General features: G+C 40.7%; 1 protein-coding gene across 1 annotated transcript in view; it reads right to left on the reverse strand.

Annotated features, from left to right (window-relative positions):
• Positions 1–14,175, reverse strand: part of MIB1 (MIB E3 ubiquitin protein ligase 1) — a 91,037-nt gene that overhangs the window by 61,140 nt on the left and 15,722 nt on the right. Inside the window, exons 2-6 of the mRNA XM_084888082.1 lie at positions 12,623–12,794; positions 10,320–10,449; positions 9,051–9,155; positions 6,600–6,666; positions 5,029–5,233 (exon numbers count right to left, since the gene is read on the reverse strand). Coding sequence (XP_084744208.1) covers positions 5,029–5,233; positions 6,600–6,666; positions 9,051–9,155; positions 10,320–10,449; positions 12,623–12,794 — 679 coding nt within the window. The remainder of the gene's footprint in view (positions 1–5,028; positions 5,234–6,599; positions 6,667–9,050; positions 9,156–10,319; positions 10,450–12,622; positions 12,795–14,175) is intronic.

The following is a 14,175-nucleotide window of genomic DNA, read 5'->3' on the forward strand; positions in this document are numbered from 1 at the left end:
GAATTGTTTCATTTTAACAAAACATTTTTTTAATATATTTTATTGATTCTTTACAGAAAGGAAGAGAGAGGGATAGAGAGTCAGAAACATCCAGAAGAGAGAATCATCGATCAGTTGCCTCCTGCACATCCCCCACTGGAGATGTGCCCGCAACCAAGGTACATGCCCCTGACCGGAATCGAACCCGGGACCCCTCAGACCGCAGGCTGATGCTCTATCCACTGAGCCAAACCAGTTTCAGCAACATTTTTTATTAAGTATTACTGCCTGGAGAAAAGCCTTATAACATCAAAAAAAGTAAAGTCATCCATTATAATTACCTCCTGAATTATTTGTATTTCATTTTATAATTTTAAAATACAAATTTGGGAAAATAATCATCATAATCTCACCACCCGAATATGATATACTTCTGTGAAGATTTATTACCCTTTGCATATTAAAAATAGTTATAAAAATAATACACACTCATTTTTAAAAATTAAAACTTTTCAGAAACATGTAAAATATGTGAGCCTTGAGAAGGAGCATATCTGCCAAGAAGGACTCCTCAGGGTTAACTGGGCCCAAGTCTAGCAGCCATGTGGACAGAGGCCTCTCACATATTTTGCATTTGAGGGGAAAACTGCTCCCGGTTTCTGAATTCTGAGTCAATTCTTATAAGGGAGTTCCTAGTATCATCTTTTGACCAATGGACTGAGACCTGCCACATCCAATCAGAACTGTGCAGCTGTATCATTTGCTCTATCTGACCAATCAGAGCTGCCCCAGAATGACCAAATCAGAATAAACAATTTTGACCAATGAGGACCATGCCATTTGGATTAATCAGAACTCTGCAATATCAATTTCTGATTTGTATAAAAATTCAGCCAAAACCGGTTTGGCTCAGCAGTAGAGCGTCAGTCTGCGGACTGAAAGGTCCCAGGTTCGATTCCAGCCAGGGGCATGTACATTGGTTGCGGGTACATCCCCGGTGGTGGGTGTACAAGAGGCAGCTGGTCGATGTTTCTCTCTCATCGATGTTTCTGGCTCTCTATCTCTCTCCCTTCCTCTCTGTAAGAAAATCAATAAAATATATTTTTTTAAAAATAATAATTCACAGAAACCAGGGAGGAACTTTCTCTATGAAAGATAGCACTTTCAGTTTTCACCAGAGGTTGCATTTCCTAGGTTTGTAAACCTGAATAAAGTTTCTTCTCTTTCCACAACTGAGATTGGTAATTTTTGTTGACAAATGACAGTTACATTTCACACACACACTTGGATCATCATTCCCCACTGTACTAGAAGCCACTGTTAATACTACATTGTGTATCCGTGCAGATCTATCAATATGCTGAGTGACAGCTATAATGTAGGAAGAGAATTGTTTTCTTTTCCATAAATAGAATTATTATATAACTAGAGGCCTGGAGCAGAGCCAAGTCTCCTGCTTGCTCCATGGCCGGCAGCCATTTCTGTTTGGATTTGTTTACCTTCTATCATTGAAACTTTGCAGCCTTGAGTGGAAGCCTAGGCCGGCAAGGGCTGGCGGAAAGCTTGGCTTCCTCCATTGCCTGGGAAACCGAAGCCTCCCTCCTGCTCTCTGTGGCTGTAGCCATCTTGGTTGGGTTTGTTGCATACTTGCTCTGACTGGATGGTGGGCGTTGCTGGTGGGTATGGCTTGTGGGTATAGTGGAATGATGGTTAATTTGCATATTACTATTTTATTAGGTAGGATTCTGTGGCTTTTTTCTCAGAAAATGTATCTGGGAAGATTTATTTTTCAATGTCAGAAACATGGAACTACTTATTTCAGTTTAATGGCTATAGAATATTCTATAACATGGATAAATACTAATTACTTAACCATTCTATTGACTATCATTTAAAGTATTTTCACCCAGCCAGCATGGCTCAGTGGTTGAGCGTCAACCTATTAACCAGGAAGTCACCGGCTCAATTTCCAGTCAGGGCTGTGCCTGGGCTGTGGGCTCGATCCCCAGTTTTGGGTGTGCAGGAGGCAGCTAACCAATGACTCTCAACACTGATATTTCTCTCTCTCACTCCCTCTCTGAAATCGATAAAAATATTTTTTTAAGTAAAGTATTTCCATATTTTCACTACCATATTACAAACAAAACTATAAAGAACATCCCTTTATGAACATCCTTGTGCACATGGGGTATTTCATTAGAAATTCTTGGAAGGACTGTAACAATTTGTTTACAATTCTAATAAATAGAGCCAAACTGCTCTACAGAGTCCACCATTTCTCCATATCAGTGCCAATCTCATGGCTAAAATAGTATTTAGTTTTAATTTGTACCCAGGAAAAAAAGGTCATGTGAAAACACAGTGACACATCGACTCACAGGGGAGAAGGCCAGTGAAGACAGAGGCAGAGAAATGAGTGCTGCATCTACAAAAGCCAAAGAATACCAAGGACTGCTAGTAACCACTAGAAGATAGAAGAAAAGCATAGGACAGATTCTCCTAGAGCCCCCAAAAGACCCTAATCTTGTCAACATCTTGATTTTGGACTTCTTATCTCCAGAATTATGAAAGAATAAATTTTGGTTGTTTTGAGACATCCAGTTTGTGGAAATGTTATGGCAACCCTAGAAAACTAATATACCATCTAAACAATATTAAATCTTCCAATCTATCAATATAAACAGGAGAGGTCTTTCCATTTATTTACATATTCTTTGATTTCCTTCAACAATGTTTTAAAGTTTTTAGTGTACAAGTCTTGTACTTTTAAGGCTAAATTTATTCTTAAGTATGTGATGCTATTTTAAACGGAATTGTTTTCTTAATTTCATTTTTAGACTCCTCATTGCTAGTGTACAAAGATACAAGTTATTTTTCTCTATTAATATTGAATCCTACAACTTTGCTGACCTCATTTATTAGTTCTAATAGTCTGTAGGTTCCTTGTATTTTTCTATATACAAGATCATGTCACCTGTAAACTGAGATGATTTAACTTCTTCCTTTCTTTCTTCTTACTTTTCTTTTTCTTGCCTAACTGTCTCAGCTAGACTCTCTAACAATACTGAATAGAAGTGGGGAAAGTAGATAAGCTTGTTTTGTTCCTGATCTTAAAGGAATAGCATTTAGTCTTTCACCATTGAGTATGATATTACCTGTGGGTTTTAGAAATTCCCTTCTATTCCTACTTTATTTAGAGTTTTTATCATAAAAGGGTGTTAGATTTTGTCATATGCTTTTTCTGCATCTCTTGACATGATCCTATATAATAAAAACCTAATATACAAATTGTCCCCTCAACCGGGAGTTTGACCAAGAGTTCGACCACTTGCTATGATGTGCACTGACCATCAGGGGGCAGCACAGAACATGGCAGGTGTTGGCGACACGGTGCTGGCTGTGGGCGGCAGTGGAGGTGCTGTCGGCCCCATTGGGCCCCAACAAGAGTAGACTGCAGCAGGATGGTGGAGCAGGTGAGCAGGCGGCACTAGGCCAAGGCGGATGCAAGCTGGGTCTAACTGCCCCGCCAATCGCCCCACAGATGGCAACCAGCAGCGGGGGGGGGGGGGGGGGGGGGGCGCAACGGCTGGCTCCCAGACACTAAAGGAACCAGGAGGGGGCCCAATGACTCAGGCAGAAGGAGGCATGTGGGGTACCTGCCTTTCCAAACCAGACACTAGCATTTTGATGGACAGCCAGGCGTAGAGAACCGCACCAGTGCACAAATTTCATGTACTGGGCCTCTAGTCATGTATCAAATCTGAATACAATTAGAACTAATTCTATACTTTGGTAAGCAACTCAATGTTAATTTTTCCAATTCCCTAAAGAACCTCAGGAGGAATTGGGTAAAAAAGATAAAAGGATTAAGAAGTACAAATTGGTTATTACAAAATAGTCACAGGGATGTATAATATAGCATAGGAAATATAGTAAAAAATATTGTAATAACTATGTATGGTTCCAGGTGAGTACTGGAAGTATTGGGGGAACACTTTGTAAAGTATATGATTGTCTAACCACTATGCTGTTCACCTGAAACTAATACAAAAGGTATTGAATGTAAACTGTAATTGAAAACAAAAAAAGTTGCTGAAACCGGTTTGGTTCAGTGGATAGAGCATCGGCCGGTGGACTGAAAGATCCCAGGTTCGATTTTGGTTGCAGGCACATCTCCAGTGGGCGATGTGCAGGAGGCAGCTGTTTCTCTCTCATAGATGTTTCTAGCTCTCTATCCCTCTCTCTTCTTCTCTGTAAAAATCATAACCTTGGTTTCTTTATATACATGTCAGCAATAAAGTTGAACAATTATTCAATTTAACTACTCTTTTTCTTTAAAATGCCATAAACATATAAGTACATTAGGCATATTTTGAACACTAAAGAGCAAATATCAATACATAAAAGGTACAGGCCTTGTCTCCAAGAAACTCACAACCTAGAGGTCAAATAAATAATCATTTTAATAGATAACAGGAGACTTATACAGATGAATAATGTATGCATACACCAAGGAGAGCGGAAGGAGAGAGGAGATTCCCAAATATATAAGCTCAATATTTATAGGGTGCAAACCAGTTAATCCAGAAAAAGAGGGTATAAAGGAGGAAAGGTCATTATGCATGAAGGGAATGGTATGTGCAAAGGAACAGAAGTGAGAAAATGCATGTAACTCTATGTTGCTGATAAGGATTAGTATGTGTTTGTGTCTGTGGCAGAGAAAGCTGAGTTACCAGTTACCAGATATGGAGATATGGGCCAGAAGAGTATTAATTTTATCCTTCTCATTCATAGATGGACTCACTGTGAACACAACTTTTTGCTATACTTGGACCTAATGATGACACAATATACTGTATAGTCTGCTCCCTGAAGGAGAGATACAAACACTTCTTGACATTTATTCCCTTCCACCTTACCATCATATTCTGGATTTTTACCTACTGAGAACTACCTTTAAATACTCTTTGGTTATATCACATTATTTGCTTTCTTTAAGGCTCTTTTCTCTAGATTCGCTATTACTGAAAATTAAGAAATAGCACCAACCTATTTCCACTTGGATACTGTACTACAATATCATGATCTTCATCAATGCCACAAACAGTTCCAGTTGTAGTTAAAGTCTCAAACATGCCATCAGTCCATCCTCCATGACCATGCTGCAAAGACTGTACAATTTCTAGGTCAAGATCTATATTTACCAAGTCACCAATCTGCAACCCACCAGGATTCCTGTTGCCATTCTGCTCACCTGTAATTGCAGAGAAGGTGGACGAAGGAAAAAGAAAGTTATAGCAACAACATGCAACTGCATTATTTTTAAACAAAAACAAGCACCAAGATTTCAAGGATTCATAATCATGAAACATTTCAATGAGGGATTCAAAATGTGTATGTTGATTCTATCCTTTTCTTGTGAAGGGAAGACACAAGAGTTTCTTTTTTTTTTCCCCTTTGGTGCCAAAACCTGGGATCACAAGGAAGTTTCTGGTAGCAAGAGAAATGGATACTCTCAGCAAGAATATATGTATTTCTTTTATATTCTCCTTTAAAAATAATAAGGTGTCATGCAAGAAAAGAACACTTTTTATCAAAAAGGTAAATCCAATCATTTGGAAAGAGGAACACAGAGTCTACATGAGAAAGAAAAGCATTCAGAGACTAAAGGCTTATTAATCAGATGAATGTAGTAAATGTTCATCATGACAACAAAAAAGAATCTATAAAATTAAGGTAGTTTTGGTTTCTTATTCTTTTTTATTTTAATGATATGTGAAATTACATTTATTATGTTACCTTAATTTTGGGAGTTGTTTTTGCATTAGAAAGGAAATTCTAAGGATTCCATAAGCTATAAATTGTCAGATTCTATTCTTAATAGTGAAGAGATGCAATATATAATACAAAATTTTTCAGTAAGTTTACATTTAAAAGAAAAAGTTTCAAATATATTATGATATAAATGGCATGTCAATTCTCAAGATATGACAACTCAGTGTCTACATAAATCATTTAAAAAGAACAAATCCGCCGAAACCGGTTTGGCTCAGTGGATAGAGCGTTGGCCTGCGGACTGAAAGGTCCCGGGTTCGATTCCGGTCAAGGTTGCGGGCACATCCCCAGTAGGGGGTGTGCAAGAGGCAGCTGATCGATGATTCTCTCTCATCGATGTTTCTAATTCTCTGTCCCTCTCTCTTCCTCTCTGTAAAAAATCAATAAAATATATTTAAAAAAAAAAAGAAAAGAACAAATCCTTGCCCTGGCTGGTTTGGCTCAGTGGCTAGAGCATTAGCCTGTGGGCTGAAGGGTCCCAGGTTCTATTCCCAGGGGCACATTCCCAGGTTGTGAGTTAAATCCTCAGTATGGGGTGTGCAGGAGGCAGCTAATCAAAGATTCTCTCTCATCACTGATGTTTCTATCTCTCTCTCCCTCTCTGAAATAAAAATACGTATTATTTTTAAAAAGGACAAATTCTTTAAAACGAAAATAAGACCAAAAAAATATATCTTCAAGTAGCTTTAATGGTAATTAATTTGTTAAAAGTCCACTTAAATATTTTTCCAATTCCATGAACTCTGATCCATTATTTAGTTATTTCCTCCAGTCTGCTAACTCACCTAGCACAGGGCAGTGATCTCTGTAGAAAGAACCTCCTTTGGCATCCTGGACACACTTCAGATCAGACTAAGAAGGAAGAAAAAAAAAATCACTCTTGAAAATGTCAACTATAGCTAAAGTAAACAAAATGTTCATTAGAAACATACTCTCAGCAGAAAAAGGTGGTGGGATTAAAAAGTACAGATTGGCCGAAACCGGTTTTGCTCAGTGGTAGAGCGTCGGTCTGCGGATTGAAAGGTCCCGGGTTCGATTCCGGTCAGGGGCATGTACGTTGGTTGCGGGCACATCCCCAGTAGGGGGTGTGCAAGAGGCAGCTGGTCAATGTTTCTCTCTCATCGACGTTTCTAGCTCTCTATCTCTCTCCCTTCCTCTCTGTAAAAATCAATAAAAAATATATATATTTTTTAAAAAGTACAGATTGGCAGTTACAAAACAGCTATGGGGATTGTGAAGTACAGCATCAGAAATACGGTCAATAATCCTATATAATAAAGAGGTAATATGCAAATTAATCCTCATGCCTTCACAAGATGGCTGCCTACGACCAGGCTGGCAGGGGAGTTTGTGGGGGTCGACCAAACAACTGAACAAGCAGGCTGCATGGGGGGTTAGTGAGAGATGACCAAACAACTGAACAGCAAGCTGCATGGGGCTACCAGGCCGGCAGGGGGGCCATGACAGAAGACCAGGCTAGCAGGGCGGGGCAGTAGGGGGCAACCAGGCCAGCAGAGGGGGCAGTTGGGGGTCATTAGGCTAGCAGATAGGGAAGACTAGGTCGGCAAGAGAGGCAATTAGGGGCGATCAGGTCGGCATGCAGAGGCAGTAAGAGGCGATCAGGATTGGGGGGGTGGGAGCGCCTGGGGCAGTTAGGAACAACCAGGCAGGCAGGCAAGCGATTAGGAGCCAGCAGTCCAGGATTGTGAGAGGGATGTCTGACTGCCGGCAATCCCTGCGATCGGGCCTAAACTGGCAGTCGGACATCCCCCAAGGGGTCTCAAATTGGAGAGGGTGCAGGCTGAGCTGAGGGGGAAACTCCCCCCATGCACAAATTTCATGCAGCAGGCCTCTAGTCTATACTAATAAAAGGATAATATGCTAATTAGACCAGGAAATCTTCCGTACATCCTTCTGGACAAAGCCATGGTGGCAGGGCCAAGGCACAGGCAGTTGGGGGCGAGCAGGCCAGTGGGGGAGCAGTTGGGGCAATCAGGCTGACTGGGGGCCAGATAGGGGCCATCAGGCCAGCAGGGAGGAAGTTGGGGACAATCAGACCAGCAGGGGGGGCAATTGGGGGGCGAGAAGGCTTGCAAGGGGAACAGTTGGTGGCAAGATAAGGCAGACAGTGGGGGGAGCAGTTGGGGGAGATCAGGCAGGCAGGTGAGCGGTTAGGAGCCAGCAGTCCCAGATTACGAGGGATCAGGTCTAAACCAGCAGTCACACATCCCCCGAGGGGTCCCAGATTAGAGAAGGTGCAGGCCGGGCTGAGGGACAACCGCCCCCCCCCACCCGCGTGCACAAATTTTGTGCACCGGACCACTAGTATTGTAATAAAACAAGAAAGCAGAGGGGCAGTTTATATTTTAGAAACATGAAATAGGGGGCTTGAATATATGTACTGATTACACAACTATTACATTACTATTATACTTTATTATTAATATAAACTTTAGAGTAAACTTCAAAAACAAAAAAAATAATTTTAACATCTACTGTTATTTGTATTTTTACTAGAGGCCCAGTGCATGAATTCATGCACCAATGGGATCCCTGGGCCTGACCTGCAGGGTCAGGTCAAAACTGGCTCTCCAACATCCCCCAAGGGGTCCTGGATTGCAAGAGGCACAGGCCAGGCCAAGGGATCCCACCAGTCCATGATCAGGGATAGGGAGGGACATGGAAGGTTGGCCAACAGGGGAGGGATCGCGGGAGGGCTCCAGGACATGTCCACCCATCTTGCTCAGTCCTGATCGTCCAGACCCCAGCAGCAAGCTAACCTGCTGGTCAGAGCGTCTCCCCCCTGGTGGTCAGTGCACATCATAGCAAGCGGTTGAGCAGCCTTAATATACCATTAGCATATTACACTTTGATTGGTTGAACGAACAACCGGATGATTGGACAATTAGCATATTAGGCTTTTATTATATAGGATCAGCCACCAAAGCCTAGAATGCAAATATACCATAAAAATCTTATTATAATACTATTTTCTATGCAGATGATTTTAAGTCTTAGATTCTTACACTGACTATTAAATAGTTCAAACAAATATAATAAATATGTAAAGTTTATTAAATTTCTACTTTATAGATTTCCCCTCCTATTGCATATTCATGATGATTCAGATAGCTTTATTCTTACAAAAAGAGATGACAAAAGAAAAAATTCAAAAATAGAATTATTTCCCTTCTTTCATCCATCCAATATTTTCTTTTATGGTTCTTACTACTTACCATGCCCTCAAAGCCAACTCTGTAAAGGTTCTTAGCACCATTATCCCAGAGAACATATGCTGCACTATGTGGGCTTGATGCACTCCAGTCTTGGATTTCTGTTACCTATAAGAGAATTTTTTGAGAAAATTTTTTAAAGGGAGATAGAAGAGGTTGGTTCTTTTAGTTATATTTAAATCTTAAAAATTATTTGTTATTCTGTAAAAAAAGTCTCAAATGATAAAAAGTCTCAAATATGAATGTTATTTACTTCAGTGCATCTAGCATTTAGGATAACACAGAGTATACATAATTCAACACACATTTTTTTTACTGAATCAATGAATTGTCAACAAAAGCTGACCATAAAATCCAAAATAAATAAATCCAACAACCCATTTAGCCTAATATTTCTGGCTATCTCACCCCAGTGAAACAGGTTCTACACAATTCCCTTCAGAATAATTGCTAAAACTGACCCTAAACAGCTCTACACACTACCTGAGAATAGTAACAAGAGTTAAGTGGACTAGGTAACAAAGTAGCTGCTTATTACCCCCTAAGACTCAGGTCTTTGAAAGAATGGAATATAAAACAGATGAAATTGTAGCCCTAACTGGTTTAGCTCAGTGGATAGAGTGTCAGTCTGTGGACTGAAGGGTCCCAGGTTCAATTCTGGTCAAGCGCATGTACCTTGGTTGCGGGCACATCCCCAGTAGGGTGTGTGCAGGAGACAGCTGAATTGATGTTTCTCGCTCATCATTGTTTCTATCTCTCTATCCCTCTCCCTCTACCTTCCTCTGTGTAAAAAGTCAAAAAAATATATTTATAAATAAATTTATACTAATAAAAGACTAATATGCTAATTAGACCAGGAGACCTTCTGGACAAAGCCATGGTGGTGGGGCCCAGGCAGAGGTGGTTAGGGGCTATCAGGCCTGCAGGGGAAAGCAGTTACTAGGGAGATCAAGTAAGTTAAGAGTATTAAGTAAAGCTCAGGGAGGGCTAACCCAAACAGATTGTTTAGAATGGCATTCTGAGCAACAAAGCAACAATATTGAAGCCTAAAGATAGAAAGGTAAAATCTACCCGACAACTTTCTCAAGAAATACCAATATTTACAATGGAGCAGGAAAAAAAACTTTAAAAAAAAAAAAAAATGGAAATTAAGATTTAAAAAATTGCTCCTAGCATAGAAAAAAAAAGTGCCACAAAATTAAATTATAGTAATAAAAACTCCTGACATACTGTATTCTAGAATAACATAATGAATTAAGAAAAAGGTTTTACCTTCCCCCTACGTCCATTTCCTCCATCCTGATCTTCCCATTGCCAGTCTACTCCTCGTACCACTCTGGCACCTGCAAAGATCCCTCTGGCTGTAATCTTCTTAGATTTTCTACGAGATTCTAATAGAACCCTAAAAATAAAATTATTTCAAACTTGTTTAAAAATAGGTAACATAATTTTTTAACAACAGTATATTAAAGGTTATTTCGAAAATATAAAAGAATTTTTAAATAGTAATGAAATCCACATATAAACACAATCTACTTCAAATTATCACTATACTCTTCACTGCTTTAGAGATAGCAAACTCAAATCAAGTACAACTGTTAGGCAAATAATATAAATGAGTTTCTAAAAAAAAAACAGTGCCACAGAAATGAAAAATGGCAAGTGGCACTTTGACCTCAGGCTTATTTAGGAAGACAACGGGGAGTGGTAGGGACTTTGGTGAACTCAAGCATGGATTTGTCTACAGGGTACAGGTGCTCCTGTGCTTCAGCAAACTCTTGCCACGAACAAATGTAAGCCCAGTGCTAAGTTTTCTGGGGGTGTGCGCACATGAGTGTGAGAGTGTGTGTGAATGTGTGCATATTTTAAAAGTATAATAGATAAACTTAGATTTTTTTTGTGAAATCACCCAATTTCAAAAGATTAACAATTGTTCAAAATTTTGGAATATGGTACATGTCAAGTAAAATATATACATCTGTGGCCTAGTCTTGACCTGCATTAAACTGCCTCCAAAGTTCTGCACACCTACAGAAGACTGTGGACCTTGAAAAAGATTCTAATTATATGGACCAGCTGGGTTTTCCAAGCAACTACCCCATATTCTACATCCTTCTCATTCATAAAACCAAAAAGATTTTGGGATTTTTTCCTTTTGCTTTTCTGCTTTCATCTCATTATTCTATTCATTTTTAGAATATCTTTATTATACTCTAATTTTTTTAATTGTAAACAAAAGACAAAAATAAGTTGTTCCAATTACTTAGTAAATAAATGGCAGGAGCATGATTTGAACTGGGAAACCAGGTCACCCAAATCCATCTTTCAATTACTCTTGCTGCTTTCCTATGACTGGCTAGATTCGTGCTCTTATGCATTATCCATCCTATCTAATAAAAGAGTAATATGCAAATTGACCATCACTCCACCCAAGATGGTTGCCCCCATGTAGACACAAGATGGCCATCACAAGATGGCCAGCAGGGAGGGCAGCTGTGTACGATCAAGCCAGCAGGGGAGGGCTGTTAGGTGCAATTGGGCCGGCAGCAGAGCTGGCATCGCTCAGGCTGGCAAGGGAGGGGTCAGGGGGGTGATCTGGCTGGCAGGCAGAAGAGGTTAGGGGCAAACAGGCAGGCAGGCAAGCGAGCAGTTTGGAGCCAGCAGTCCTGGATTGTGAGAGGGATGTCCGACTGCCCGTCCCATCGGGCATAAACAGGCAGTTGGACATCCCTCAAGGGGTCCCAGATTGGAGAGGGTGCATATGGGCTGGGCCTGTGCATGAATTTTGTGCACTGGGCCTCTAGTATCTACATAAGAAGACTAAATTACCTGAAACTCTATGCCCTTTCACAATTAACACTCCTCTCTCTTACTCCGACGACGACACTCAGTACATATCCCTATGTAGAGTATAAAACATTACATGATAATCACTGTTGATCAAATAAACCCTTAACTTGAAAACTCTTTAAGTACTTTACCTTCAAATTTACACAAGCAGAGTAGCTGCCTCAAAGTCTTAATAAATGCCTCTTGACTGGATCAATGGACCCTAGTGGTAGCAATTAACAAAATAGAAAATACAGCAAAAAGAAAATAATCAGCCCTGATGGTAGCTCAGTTTGTTAGCACAGCGTACAATACACCAAGCTTGGGGGTTCAATCCCCAATCAGGGCACATATAAGAATCAACCAATGAATGCATAAGTAATAGGAACAACAAATCAATGTTTTCTAAAAATCAATCAACAAAATAGTAATAATAAAAACACCAGCTTGTTAATAAAAAAAATAAAGAAGAAAATAATCAGTCTCTCTTGGGCTACCCTTGCATTTCCAAATACTGAGTAGTGCCAGATCTCTAACTGAGAGAAAGAATCGCCTCAATTATCTTGGAAAAATACTTAGAGCTTTGTCTTCGCAGAGGCAAGCCTGGTCTACTTATAGCCTGCTACCTGCTACCTCCTGCCTAAACTAGCTCTTAGAAGCTTTCCTAATCCTGCTTTTAAGGCTGAATAGTATAAAATTTTAATACAAACAAGAAGTTGCGACTGAAGAAAAGCTATTTCCCATACCGCTCACTCCCAGGTGTGGTGATTCTATAGAAGCGGTGCCTTAAGTGGTGCTTGTCTCCATGGTAACACACTGTGCACAAATCATAATTCGTACACTCGGCACACTTCCATCGAATGCCAATGATTGGCTGCTGGCGGCAGGTATCACACATGGTTCCATCATGCTTAATGCCTATTAAAACAAGGATACATCCTTATATTAATTACAGGTATTATTTACTTGAATATTATTTGTTAAGGGGAAAAATAAGAACACAACATTTTACCAAGTATTTCAATAAAGTAGGAAATAATATTTCAAATGCACCATATATAGTTTCAAGATAGCGTATTACAAATATTTTAATCAGCACAAATTATAGGCTAAATAGCTTCTATCCCTTCTTTTTTCCATTAATAAAAACATTTCTCAGTAGTGCTTCCCTTTAGCAGTTGGGGGCAAGATCAGGCCAGCAGGGAGGGCAGCTGGGGGCAACCAGGCCAGTAAGGGATGGCAGTTGGGGGTGAGATCAGGCCAGCAGGGAGGGCAGTTAGGGGTGATCAGGCAGCAGAGGCAGCACGGCGGGGGGGGGGGGGGGGGGGGATCAAGTTAGCAGGCAGAGAGGTTAGGGACAATCAGACAGAGGGGTTAGGGGCAATCAGACAGAGGGGTTAGGGACAATCAGGCAGGCAGGCAGAGGCAGTTGGGGAGGTGATCAGGCAGGAAGGCAGGGAGGTGAGTGGTTAGGAGCCAGTGGTGTCAGATTGTGAGAGGGATGTCCAATTGGAGAGGAAACATTGATATTTCTTTCTTTCTCTTCCCCTTCCTCTCTCTATAAAATCAATAAAAACATTTTAAAGTATTAAATATGAAAAAAGAAAATCATAAAACTACTAAGAAAAAGTTGAACAGCATACTTTACAATTTTGAGTAAAGTTTTTCAAAGCATGGCACAAAACCTAGAAGTCACATGCATGCCCATGTGAGCACACATATACATACATAAGTGTATAAATAGCGAAAAATCTGTAAGCCCACTACAAAATTGCTGACAATGATTGAGGGTGCACAGATGGGGAAGGAGAAGGAACTTTCATCTTTTGTTTGATATACTTTTGAATTGTTTAGTTTTATTATAAGCATACTAGAGGCCTGGTGCATGAAATTCATGCATGGGTAGAGTGCCTAGGCCTGGTCGGGAATCAGGACCAATCTGTGGGGTGACCAGCAGGGCGGGGGGGGGGGCCTTGCTAGCACCCACCTTGGAGGTAACCTGTGGGGCGATGGGGGGCAGTGCCAGCCCCGCCCCCTGACGCTGCTGTTGCCGGTTGCCTCCCTCTGCAGGGCCACCAGTGGGGCAATTGTGGGGCGCCTGCTGGCACTCGCCTTGGCTGGCCTGGGGCCTGTGGGCAGCTCCTGCACTGAGCGTCTGCCCTCTGGTGGTCAGGGCATATCAGTGTATCCTAGTGACCAGTCATTCCACCAGTTGCTCCACCATTTGGTCAATTTGCATATTAGGCTTTTATTATATAGGATTATTAATTTCATACTTTTTTAAATATATATTTTATTG

The sequence above is a fragment of the Pipistrellus hanaki genome (assembly GCF_964339955.1).
Source record: "Pipistrellus hanaki genome assembly, chromosome: 6".
Taxonomy (NCBI): domain Eukaryota; kingdom Metazoa; phylum Chordata; class Mammalia; order Chiroptera; family Vespertilionidae; genus Pipistrellus; species Pipistrellus hanaki.